We start from the raw sequence: 12,530 nt of genomic DNA, 5'->3' as shown, positions 1-12,530 counted from the left end.
CGGGGTCGAGTTTCTTACATTTTTTTTATAAATAATTATATGTATTAAATAATAAAAAAATAATGTCATCTCACAAAAGTTTGTAAGGCTTTTTAATATTCCGTTTTGGAAAAGACTAATAAAAGTGAAACAATTGAGTTGCTTTTTTTTTTAATGATTGAAAGTGAAACGAGAATTTTATGTAAGTGAAGGAGATATTTTTATCGACGTATACGAGTTTCTTTTAGGTAAAATTAAAGATATAATAACAGACGTATAAAACCGAGAAACCTGGAGACGTGAATCCATGTTAATACTGTCAAACTGCCCTAGAGACCTACCAGACCACCAGGGCAACCCTGGTAGACAAAGGTAACTGCCTAAGCTGATATCAGGAGCGTTCGGGAATACCACGGCAACCCTGGTAGATAAAGGTAACTTTGCCTAAGCTGATATCGGGAGTGTTCGGGAATGGAGTGAAGCTATTCAACCTAAATTTGTTTAGTTTTATAGATCTCGTTTAATAATAAATTAATTTTTTTAAAACAAAAATAAGTTGGTAAAACCTATTAAGTAGACAATGATACTAAAAAAATTCATAGATTAATATTAAAAAATAAAAATTAAATAGTTATCAAACGAGACTTTAATTTTTAAAAAACTTTGCTTCGACTTCAAAAATATTTTTAAGCAGAGTTTATAAAATTCAATTTTAGTTATCGAACGAGACGTAATTTGTTAAGACTTTGTAATATAATTATACAGATTTTTAGCTCAAGAACGTGTAGATATGGAGATTTGAACTTCTGATCTTTTAGTCGATGAATTATGTTCATATTCTATTGAACGTTGTCGTGTCAGATGATCGAACCTCCGACTTTAAGTGAGATAGTGCTGTCACGTAGAATCGAGATCAACTCGCTTTCAAAAACCTAATTTTGAATGATCTTAGCTTGCAAATTATATGGACCTTAGTAAATGTATAATTCACAAAAGTTTGACAAGAACCCCATTAATGTATAAATATTCGTTTTGAAAGTGATAAATGCACAACAAATAGATGAAATTACCATTTTGGTTTTTTTTTTTTTTAAATTAAAGAAAATCAAATTTTTCAATTTAGTCCTTAAATTCTTAGTTATTTACATAATTCACGTAAATTTAATTTAACGATAATTGCTATCTAGTCCTTCTTTCATTGTTCTTTTTAGGTTAAATTACAAGTTTAATCCCTAAACTTTGAGATTTGTTCAGTTTCGTTCATCAATTTTCAATAATGTCTAATAAATCTCTAAACTTTCAACGGTTTCAGATTTTTAATTTTGTATTTAAAATATCTTTGATAAATTTAAAATTTATAAAAATTTATCTATTTGATAAAAATTGAATTTTATGTCTAAGAGAACCATAGATTTTTATTTTGTAGGTAGACCCATAAATTTAAAAAAACATTAAAGTTTAGGGACTAATTTGTAATTTTGAAAATTTAGGGGCTAATTTGTAATTTTAAAAATTCAAGGATCAAATTGACACAAATATATTTACGTTAATGACAATTTGTTGTTTTGTTCTTTATGTCCCGTCAATTATTTACAAAATGCTGAAAACATCGATTTACTCATAAATAAATAAAAGTATTGATGGAAATTTTTACACGTCGATTACTTAGTACTAGATATCGTGCATGCATCACATAGTTGAACGATCATAGCAAAAAAGTACATCGATGGAGACGAGTAGACACGATTGAGACAATAGAAGAATAATTTTGTAGATGGCAGAAAGCAAGAAGGGTAGGGTACCCTAAGAGGAGATATAAATAGGGCATTGCCCTTCAAGACCTTCTTCAAAAGAGAATTAGGTCACCTTCCAGCTCGGTTTTGACACGCGATGCCGAGAGATCGTGACCCTCTAGTCGTCGGGAGAGTGATCGGCGACGTCATCGACTCGTTCTCGAGGTCCATCTCGATTAGGGTTGTTTACGGCTCGAGGGAAGTTAAGAATGGCTGTGAGATCAAACCCTGTCAAGCTATCAACAAGCCAAGAGTTGAGATTGGTGGCACTGACCTTCGCACCTTCTTCACTTTGGTAGAAGCTTTGTTTTACCTTTTTTTTTTTTTTTTTAATTCCATTTTCTTCTTCTTTTTCACCTTTCGCTTCTTTTCGTTAGGTTATGGTGGATCCCGACGCTCCTAGCCCTAGCGATCCCAATCTAAGAGAATACTTGCATTGGTACGTCCTCTCGTTCTCGTTCTTTTCCACTGTAAACATGCATTTTATACTTACAGTTGGGACAGTCTACCCTAATCTCAGAAACCGAGTATTACGTTTCTGTTGTCGTGTCAACGTTTTTTCAACATGGTTACATGTTCATGACTTCTGGGTATCAAAGCTTCTAACCGATGAGACAAGACTCACCATGCTTTTTTTTAGAAATATCGAAAAAGTAGTTGAAAATTGTGGTCAAAACTACTTTACGTGTCTTGGAATGAAAATGTACTAAAAGCATAAAATACCTAACAAAAGTTGGTCGGGTTAGCTCGAGAATCGACTCTTAGCTTTACGAGTATTAATTCTTTATATTTATTATTGTTTTAAAGTGAAAAAAAAATTATTTTTAGGATTAGAAAATGATTATGAATTTGATGGTTATGTTGTAGAAAAAGGTGTACGGATCATAAAAAACTTTTAAAAAATAATAATAAATAAATAAATAAATAGAAAAGAAATGGACTTTCACTGTTAGGACAGAAAAGGAATAAAGCTGAAACTGGTCTGATTGATGGATCGAACTCAGTCCGTAAATTAAAGAATTTTTGTTTTATTTTTCTTATTTCTTATTTTTATTTTTAATTGTCTTCTTTATTATAATAATAATAATAATAATAATAATAATAATAATAATAATCTTCCCCTAGCAGACGCGTTTTAAAATGTTACTACGAAGCTTAAAAGTTCAAAAAGAACAATATCTGCTCCTAGTGGATCTGGGCCGTTACATATTATATTTGTTCCCCAAAGGGAGTAGACACGAGGCGGTGTGCCAGTAAGGACGCTGGGCTCCAAAGGAGGTGGATTTAGGGCGGTCCCACATCGATTGGAGAAAGGAAAGAGTGCCAGTGAGGACGCTGGGCCCCGGAAGGGGGAGGGGGGTGGATTATGATGTCCCACATTGGTTGGGGAGGAGAACAAATCACCATTTATAAGGGTGTGGAAACCTTTCCCTAACAAACACGTTTTAAAGCCTTGAGGGGAAGCGCGAAAGGGAAAGTCCAAAAAGAACAATTATATTATTATTATTACTACTAGGTCGATTTGGTTTTTATAGTTTTAAATATTTTTAATTTAGTTCTTGTAGTTTGGTCAAATATCTTTGTTTACGTGTAGTGAGCTGGTGATTGACTATGTTGGTCAAAGATATTTTGATATAGTCGAGCAAGAAATGGACAAAATGATTGAGTTTTCGAGGGGACAAAATTAAGTTTTGTGTAATTTCAGTAAATTGTAGGGATCAAATTGAAATTTTTTTGAACTATAAGGATGAAATTGAAATTAAGCTAATTTGTAGGGATCAATTTGAAAAAAAAAAAAAATTCAACAATTTTCTTCTTGTCCTTCTACATAAATCAATTGATGAGATGGGTGGACCTTTCTTCTTCTTGTACTTCTTATACACGAATCGATCGATGAAATGGGTGTAACCTTCTTCTTCAACATGAACTAGTCGATAAGATGGGCAAATTTTGCTTTTTCAACACGAATCAGTCAATGAGATGGGTGGACCCTCGTCCTCGTCCTCGTCCTCATCCTCGACCCTTCTTCTTCTTCAACATGAACTAGTCGACAAGATGGGCATACCCTACTTTTTCCATACGAACTGGTCAATGAGATGGGTGGACCCTCCTCCTCGTCCTTGTCCTCGACCCTTCTTCTTCTTCAACATGAACTAGTCGAGAAGATGGGCAAACCCTACTTTTTCAACCCGAGTCAGTCGATGAGATGGGTAGACCCTCTCGACCCTCCTCCTCCTCCACCATGAACTAGTCAACGAGATGGGTGGACCCTCCTCCTCGTCCTCGTCCTCGACCCTTCTTCTTCTTCAACATGAACTAGTCGAAAAGATGGACAAACCCTAATTTTTCCACACGAACCGGTCAATGAGATGGGTGGACCCTCCTCCTCGTCCTCGTCCTCACCCTTCTTCTTCTTCCGCATGAACTAGTCAAGAAGATGGGCAAACCCTACTTTTTCAACACGAGTCAGTCGATGAGATGAGTAGACCCTCCCGACCCTCCTCCTCCTCCACCACGAACTAATCGATGAGATGGGTGAACCCTCCTCCTCCTACTCGACCCTTCTTCTTCTTCAAAATGAACTAGTCGAGAAGATGGACAAACCCTACTTTTTCAACACGAACCAGTCGATGACATGGGTGGACCCTCCTCCTCGTCCTCGCTTTTTGCTACATAAATTTACGACATATTAGACTCAACCTTCTAACCTCAATCATTCTCTTTAATTCTCTTTCATATTTTGGTTCATTCGACAGGTTAGTGACCGATATTCCAGCTACAACCGAGGCAACCTTTGGTACGTTGTTCTTTTAGTTAACACATAAACTAAATTCCTAAAAAACCCCGACACGAAAAACAAATCATTGTAAAGCAAGAAATCAAACCCTAGACATGTTAATCAAAAACCGACAAACTTAAACCAATTGAACTATGTTGAGGTTGACGGGTCGACCGGTGAATGGTAGGACAAGAGATAGTGTGCTACGAGAATCCAAGACCAACGGCGGGTATCCACCGTTTTGTGCTGGTCTTGTTCCGGCAGCTCGGAAGGCAAACGGTGTACGCTCCTGGGTGGCGCCAGAACTTCAACACCAGACACTTTGCAGAGCTTTACAATCTTGGTTCGCCGGTTGCCGCCGTTTACTTCAATTGCCAAAGGGAAAATGGCTCCGGTGGAAGGAGAAGAGCCCGCGATGAATGTTCATAAAACCACTCCACTTCACATTAAATTATCAAACAATATTATATTGTAATAACAAACTTTCATGTTTGTGTCTAATAATTAGCGGTTATAATCAAAAGGGTTTTTAATACATCATTATCTTTTTCGTTTTATGTAATAATAAGTCGTGAATTTTCAGTTTTATATCTTTGTAATGTCAAATAACCTATGAACTTTCGTTTTCTGGTCGATTAGGTTAATAACATATTCAAATAACCCCAGGGTGCTCGCACACCCCCTAGACCCTCTGGTCAAGCTAATCTGTAGCGACGTCCGGAGGTCAGCGAAACCCCATAGTGTCATGGGCCTCATGAACACCCTCATCTGTGTGCGTTCGCACCTGTGCACATTCGCGCTCATCATATGGTGCACGTCCGCACTCATCATCTCTAGGGGAAGTAGCCCTATGCTTATGAACATACAATATGCATGAGGTCCCTCTAGATCCATCGTAATGTCTCTTCTGACACAACCCTCTAGTCTCATCTCTTTGTTACTCTAGGTAACACATACTCGTGGATATTTATATTAATATCATTTTCACGCTCTTAGGGTTGTGTCCTATGTCGATCTAACGACATGATGCAATATGACACTCATCATCATATATCATGCTCAATATGGAAAACATCATCATATTAAGGTAAACGTCACACAATCATCATACTCACCATATTGTCACAAAGTGCATCAAACATATCAAGTACAACATTCATCAAAATATATATATACTAAGCACATCATCAAGTATCGTAACTCACACATCATCATAACTCATACATCATCATAACTCATATACTGCATCGTACGACATAGTTCATACATCATCGTAACTCATACAATTTTTAGTGTATCCTATAGTAAGGCCACTTACCTGGTTGCCCTTAGCCGAAGTATTCCCTAATTTAATTAACGTAAGCTCCCGTTTCTCGAAAGCTGCTCCAAAAGGTTGCTAAGGTTTGATTCCTATCGCATCGTTCGTCACACATTTTAATTAATAATTCAACTAACAGTGTGAAATACAGTTTTAAGTTAAAGATATGTCAATATTATTAATATTTCAAGCGGGTTTGATAGTTCAACATTTAATATTATATCCTATAGATACAAATATAATAATTTCTCATATCTTTCATTCTCATTCTCTAACTTTATGTTATATTTTAATTATGTTTACAGTACGTGCCACTTGAACCGTACTTGCTATTTTCAAACGATTCTAATTTTTTTTTTTTCTCTTTTAGCTCTAATTCTTTTAATTTCTCTTTTGTTTTTGTTTTTTTTTTGTTTTTTTTCTTTTAACTCTACTTCTTTTAAGCGGTTCAATTTTAAGCAATTTAATCAGTTTCTTCAAGTTTAATTCTATAATTTTTTTAAGTAGTTTCTTTCCAGAAGTTTAATTTTACTCCCATATCTAAATCATCTACTCCCATGTCTGAATTAAAGTAATTCTTTTAAGTAGTTTCTTCCCAGGAGTTTAATTCTACTCCCATATCTAAATCATCTACTCCCATGTCTAAATCGTTTAATTTTGTTCAGCAGTTTATTCTATTCCCAGATATTTGTTTTGTTTTACTATTTTCAAATCTAAGCAGTTTATTCTATTCCCAGATATTTGTTTTGCTTTACTATTTTCAAATCTAATCTTCTCCTCTTTTTCATGTATTGTTTTTATCTTTTCTCTTTCCCATGTATTGTTTTTTTTTTAATTATTATTATTATTATTTGATCTGTTTTGTTTTTATCTTCTTCTCTTTCGTATTGTTTTTTTTTAATTATTATTATTTGATCTGTTTTCCAATCTTCCTCTCTCTCTAAAGGTAAATCTAACCACTAACCTTTTCAAATGACATCTCTCTGCCTACCGTCTCTCCTCCATGCCTTCTTTTGATCTTTCCATTATTGTCTAACCATCTCTCAGTCCTAACCATCTCTCCATCATATACATTTTTTTCCTCCAGAAAATATTTTCTTTGGTTTTTGTTTTGTGTGATGAATTATTGATACTGGATAAGAGGTGTATTTTAGGGGAGAGGATGAGAGATTGAAGGAGAGGTAGACAGTTTTTTTATTTATTATTATTTTAATATATATATATATATATATATATATATATATATATATATATATATATATATATATATATATATATATATATATTTTGGGCCATTACAAAATAAGACGGAAAATATAAAATAATTAAATATTGAGAATAAAATAAAATATACTGTAAATCAAATCATAAAGGAAAGAATATTAAGATTATTAAAAAGATAAAAAAATTGTTAGATTTATAATTAAATACTGAGAATGAAGAATATTATAATATAAAATATACGGTAAATCAAATCATAAATGAAAGAATATTAAGATACTGAGAATAAAGAATATTATAATATAAAATATACTGTAAATCAAATTATAAACGAAAGAATATTAAGATCACGTCATTAAAAGATAAATTAAAAATTAACGGATTTTTAACATGCTTTTAGATTATATTTGCTAGATGAACACGACTCTCCACAATTATATGACATTGTCCACTTTGAGCTTCCCAAAACGCCCGATGCCTTCCTTGATTATAAATCCATGATCATTTCCTAAATTAGCCGACGTGGGACTTTCATCCAACATCTCCAATAGAACAAAATACGTCTCCCCTTAATCGATGCTCGACTCCTTTTCTTTTAGAGCCTTAGTCATTTTTTACTATGCCTTCGAGACTCACAATACTTTATTTGACATTTGAGGATTCTATTGACATGACTGAAGTTTAGGGCATGGCTCTGATACCATGTTAGATGAACACGACTCTTGTTTGACATTTGAGGATTCTATTGACATGACTAAGTTTAGGGCATGACTCTGATACCATGTTAGATGAACACGACTCTTGTTTGACATTTGAGGATTCTTTATTGACATGACTAAGTTTAGGGCATGACTCTGATATCATATTAGTCCCTAAATTTTAATACTTTTTAAGAGTGAACCAATTAATAAGAATTTATTAAAATTTTAAATTTTAGAAATAAATAAATAATATATATATATATATATATAACCCTTAAATTTGGGCCCTTAAAAGAGGCTTAAAACCCTAATAAGGTCAGTTTGTAGAACCGAACAAAAGGGTCCCTGAGAGGGCCCGATCCGCGGGCTGAGAGAGAGGGCGAAAGCAAGGAGAACGTTCGAGATCGGCCTGGTTGAATTCTCGTGCGAGGCCTTGTGGCTGCTCCCACTGCAATTTATACGAACAACAGAACCAAAAACCTGCTGCTTCCCCCGTAATTCAAAATCTTCGGGAAGCTTCGTTCGAACCAGAGGGAGAGAGAGAGAGAGAGAGAGGCGTCGCCACAGATTGATCCCCTTTTGTTTTTGGCATTCAAATTTGGCGTGTGCTTGTTCGAATCAGGGATTGTAATCTCGGTGATCGGGAAGATTGGAAGAAGTTTTTCTTTATTGGGTTTGCAATGGAGAATGGAGCAGTTTCGTCGGAGACCCAACAGGGGGCTTCTTACACCTATTGGGTCAGGGAAACGCGGAAGGATGCAGCTCCTCTTCCTGTACCTCGGAAGCTCTCTGCTGACGACATACTCGCTTCTCAAGCGTCTCAGCCTCCTACCCTTGGCTCCGTCTGGAATCGGGTATTATTTGGTTTTTGAATTGCGTCATTTCTGCTTTTGTTGTTGTTGTCGTAGTCGTTCTTGCTAAAGTATAGATAATCTGATTTACTGGAGGATTAATGTTTATGGTATGCCGTGTCGCCGGGGGAAATGTAGCGTTTGTAACGATATTTGAAATTGGAAATTGAAGTGCACTCCGATACGAAAGGAGGCTCGAATTTACCAACAAAAGTTTGAGAAATGATTTTAAATATTGAGAATAGTTTAAATAATGAGAATTTAAATCTTCTAATGTCTTTTAGTTTGAGACAATGTAGACTTTGTTAAATATCTTCGACCCATTCGATTGGGTAATGTCGATATTATGAAGAAAGTTGAAACTTGAAATGATTAAGGAAGTCTGTATTTGTTTGTGATTAATTTGCCTAACTTTGAGACACGACCCAAAAAATTCAAAATTAAATGTGTCTTTTTCTATGGAAATGGGTGACCTCAATTGTGTCAAGGATTTCGAGGCATACTGCTCATAATTTATTAGAAGTGAAAATCTGTTGGTGGACAACTTAGATTCTCATGCATGGAATGCCACTACGATGATTGGCTTTTGAGATGATCTTCGTTTCTAGTGGGGTTTGATGCGTTGTTTGTGGTTTGTACTATTCATTTAGGCTGGAACTTGGGAGGAGAAGAACGTGAATAAATGGGCAAATGATAGAATGAAGGTTTGTGACTTCAACAGGCTGCAATATAATTGAACTTTTTTATGCCATGCTTTTTAGTTTATCTGCTGTTGCCTCTTTTTAACAGATTTTTTTCTCTTTTTTTTACTTTATTGTAGGAGTTGCTAATGTCAGTTGCCTCCTTGGAGTTCTCCAGTGGTAAAGCAGAAATAATGGATGTATCAAAATGTGTTGGGGATGTAAGTTTTCAGCAGTCCTTCTATTGTAATAGGTCCATACAAATAATGCTTGTCAAGTGCATGCTTTTAGTGGGATTTGATATAGAATCATCGATATAGCATTGATGAGACAGAGATTTGTTGCTTCCTTAAACATTACTAGAATCCAATTGCAATTTGCTTAGGATATTTCATTTTTAATGTAATTGGGTGCATCTACCGTTTGTACAATGTTTCTTATAAGTTATAAAATCTCTTTATGGTAAGCAAGATGTCTTTTTACCCTGCATTTCTCTGTAACCTTTTCTGACTTTAATGAATTAGTTTGTGTCTATTATGTAAAGTGAGTGAGACTATGGTAGTTATTGAAAATTGAGAACTTGCACTCCTTGAGATGTCCTCCTTTCAACACCTGAACTAATATATATATATATTTTAGCCCAAAATTTGGGGTGGAGAAATTTGAACTTTTGACCTTAATAATGTCTTAAATAGTTGAGCTATGTTCATGTTCGCCGTAGATATTAATTAACGTCAATATTAGCATTTGAAATATGCCATTTGCTATATTCTACATTCTTGTGTGCAGGCTGTTTTAGTGACTGTCCGTAACAAGAAGCGTGTTGGTTATACATACGAATTGACATTGAAAATTAAAGGTAGTGATTATATTAATTACTTTTACTTTGATTTTCAAAAAAAAAAAAAAAAAAAAAAAAAAAAGAAAGAAAGAAGAAAGAAAATTGTATTTATTTGGTATCACTTTCCTTTTGACTATGTGTTCGCTGAATTATCACAATTTGTACATGATATCAGGTGAGTGGACTATAAGACAGGAGAAAAAGATGGTGAAGGGGCATATAGATATCCCAGAATTCTCGTTCGGGGAGCTAGATGAGTTGCAGGTACATTGTACTTCGATTTCATTATTACATTTTGGGGGCTGCCAATTTCTTGAATGGTCTAGGGTAGTAATCATAAACAGACTCGTTGGAGAAGAAAACAAAGAATAATAAGCATAAACAGAGACTCATCTTTCCAAACGTTAGGCTGCCTTGTTATGGACAGATGTATACAATTTACTTGCTTTTCCATGCTTTTATGCTCATATAGTAAATTAGTTCTTGTCTGTGCATATAGATATCTGAATCTGCTCTTCCAGATAAGTCCTACATGTATGCTTACTAACCCCTCTCATTGTGTCACGACGAGGCTTTCTCGATTAGGTAACCCTTGAAGAACCTACCTTTCAGTTTAACCTTGATGGACTCTAAAATCAAATGAACCTAGGGAGTTGTGAGCTAGTGTGGGGATCAACAAGGCTAATACCATTGTTATGAATTCAGTTTCTATGTCTTGAACTCTGATTATTCCAACAAATTGGTAATTGAATTGTCCAGAGGAAATAAGGCTATAACTGGGTTCTGTTCTTCGAGGAAGGTGGAGCGGTTCTTTTGTTTCTGCCAACACCTTCCTATGCACCCACCACCTTAGGTGGCGCAGAGCTCATGATTAAGATAGTAGATTTAGAGGTTAGCAACAGCTTCTCTTCGAACTTCCTGCTGATCATTAGTGTCTGCCCACTTGGGCTCAACATCATAGAAATTTTATTCATCAAAAGAAAAATTGGGGCTCAATATCATGGAAAGGTTGAATGAACAGGAAGGATTCCTCCGGAGAGTCTTAGGCACCCATAATCAAGTGCACCTTTTGTGGATATGCAGTGAGTTAGTTCAATAATTAATGGGTGATTTGCTGGTGATTTACTGACTAAGACTTTTATAACTATCCTCTAAGCTTGCTTGTTTTAGATTATGCCCTCTTTTTGTAAGCTCCTCTTTCTTTTTGGGCTGTTTACTTATACATATGTTCGGGTAGAACGACTTTGTAACGATAGCTAGTAGCGATAAACAAAATATTTCTTTCATTAAAAAAATAGAAATTTTACTTATGAAACGCTGCAGATGGAAGTGAGACTTGGCGAAGAGAAAGATCTTGTGGGAGAGGATAAGTTGCAGATTTGCCAAGATTTGAAGCGATTTTTGCAGCCTGTTCGTGAAAAGTTGCATCAATTCGAACAGGAACTCAAAGAAAGATAAAAGCAAACAAAAGGTTAATCATTCTCAACAGCTTATATGTGTCATTTATTACTGTACTTCAACGATTGATTGGCTTGGCTTGGCTAGAATATCTTATTGGATGATACCCTTTCAAGGATCATAATTTGTGAACAAACACCGCAGATCTATAATCTATAAGGGCCTTTGAGATGATCAAATTGTAATAACTTAATTCGTTGTGGGAACTTCCTTCCTTCCTTCCTAGATTCTTCAATGTTCAAGGTACTTTGATGAGGTCTTTGAGGATATGATGGGACTGCTGCTCTGTTTCCTTGTATGTGTAGTGGATGATATTTTGAATTCATTTAAATACATTTTTCTTTACAAAAACCACATCAGGGTTTTTGCAATTAGGCTCTCAACCTTTCATCCATTGCTTTTTAAACCTCATGAAATTGCCAATTTAATCATTTAGTTTTTTTTTTTTTTTTTTTTTTTTTTTTTTTGTATTATTGTTTGATTGTAACAAATTTATAGTTTGATTTAGAACAGTTGAACTCAAATTTATAGATATACAAGAAAAATCATGGATATTGCAAAATTTTGAAAAAATATTGTGATTTTATTTTTATTTTTATTTTTTTTATTTAGAGTTTAGGGTTTTTTTTTTTTTTTTTTTTTTTTTTTTTTTTTTTTTTTTTAGCGGACCCTTGATGAGTTTATAAACATGTTTTGCTCAATAAATATGTAGGGTATTAGACCAACATTAGTACAAAATGTAACGCAAAACATCCATTACAAACTATCAAAATGACATAACAAAATATCATTTTGTTGTAGAAATTTTGAAAAGAAAAAGAGTACAATTTACTTATTGTTATTAAAGTAGTGGCTTAATTTTGTAACTTAATTTGTGAAAATTTTTGTTCCTATTTTCAATTTTACAAC

General features: G+C 34.4%; 2 protein-coding genes across 2 annotated transcripts; both read left to right on the top strand.

Moving 5' to 3' along the window:
• The first annotated feature begins 1,645 nt into the window (after window positions 1-1,645).
• LOC111780491 (protein HEADING DATE 3A) lies at window positions 1,646-5,172 on the top strand. The gene is made up of 4 exons (XM_023660912.2): window positions 1,646-2,067; window positions 2,150-2,211; window positions 4,529-4,569; window positions 4,739-5,172. The coding sequence occupies exons 1-4, from the start codon at window positions 1,870-1,872 to the stop codon at window positions 4,978-4,980; spliced, it is 543 nt and encodes a 180-aa protein (XP_023516680.2). The 5' UTR covers window positions 1,646-1,869; the 3' UTR covers window positions 4,981-5,172.
• A 2,936-nt stretch (window positions 5,173-8,108) lies between these two features.
• On the top strand, window positions 8,109-11,946 carry LOC111779547 (uncharacterized). Its single transcript, XM_023659608.2, has 6 exons — window positions 8,109-8,645; window positions 9,293-9,346; window positions 9,463-9,543; window positions 10,112-10,181; window positions 10,339-10,427; window positions 11,487-11,946. The coding sequence occupies exons 1-6, from the start codon at window positions 8,472-8,474 to the stop codon at window positions 11,619-11,621; spliced, it is 603 nt and encodes a 200-aa protein (XP_023515376.2). The 5' UTR covers window positions 8,109-8,471; the 3' UTR covers window positions 11,622-11,946.
• Window positions 11,947-12,530: the final 584 nt, after the last annotated feature.

Source organism: Cucurbita pepo, chromosome 18, assembly GCF_057944985.1.
Source record: "Cucurbita pepo subsp. pepo isolate OVF chromosome 18, ASM5794498v1, whole genome shotgun sequence".
Classification (NCBI taxonomy): Eukaryota; Viridiplantae; Streptophyta; class Magnoliopsida; order Cucurbitales; family Cucurbitaceae; genus Cucurbita; species Cucurbita pepo.
The sequence above is the reverse complement of the archived record's forward strand: the minus strand, read 5'-3'. Positions and strand labels throughout refer to the sequence as shown.

What these genes read in the sequence shown, in the direction of transcription:
- LOC111779547 (XM_023659608.2), top strand. Translation starts at nt 8,472, where the DNA reads ATGGAGAATGGAGCAGTTTCGTCGGAGACCCAACAGGGGGCTTCTTAC. An exon ending in GGGCAAATGATAGAATGAAG is followed by an intron (nt 9,347 to 9,462) that starts GTTTGTGACTTC and finishes ACTTTATTGTAG; the next exon opens with GAGTTGCTAATGTCAGTTGC. An exon ending in ATTGACATTGAAAATTAAAG is followed by an intron (nt 10,182 to 10,338) that starts GTAGTGATTATA and finishes ACATGATATCAG; the next exon opens with GTGAGTGGACTATAAGACAG.
- LOC111780491 (XM_023660912.2), top strand. Translation starts at nt 1,870, where the DNA reads ATGCCGAGAGATCGTGACCCTCTAGTCGTCGGGAGAGTGATCGGCGAC. An exon ending in CTAAGAGAATACTTGCATTG is followed by an intron (nt 2,212 to 4,528) that starts GTACGTCCTCTC and finishes TTCATTCGACAG; the next exon opens with GTTAGTGACCGATATTCCAG. An exon ending in TACAACCGAGGCAACCTTTG is followed by an intron (nt 4,570 to 4,738) that starts GTACGTTGTTCT and finishes GGTGAATGGTAG; the next exon opens with GACAAGAGATAGTGTGCTAC.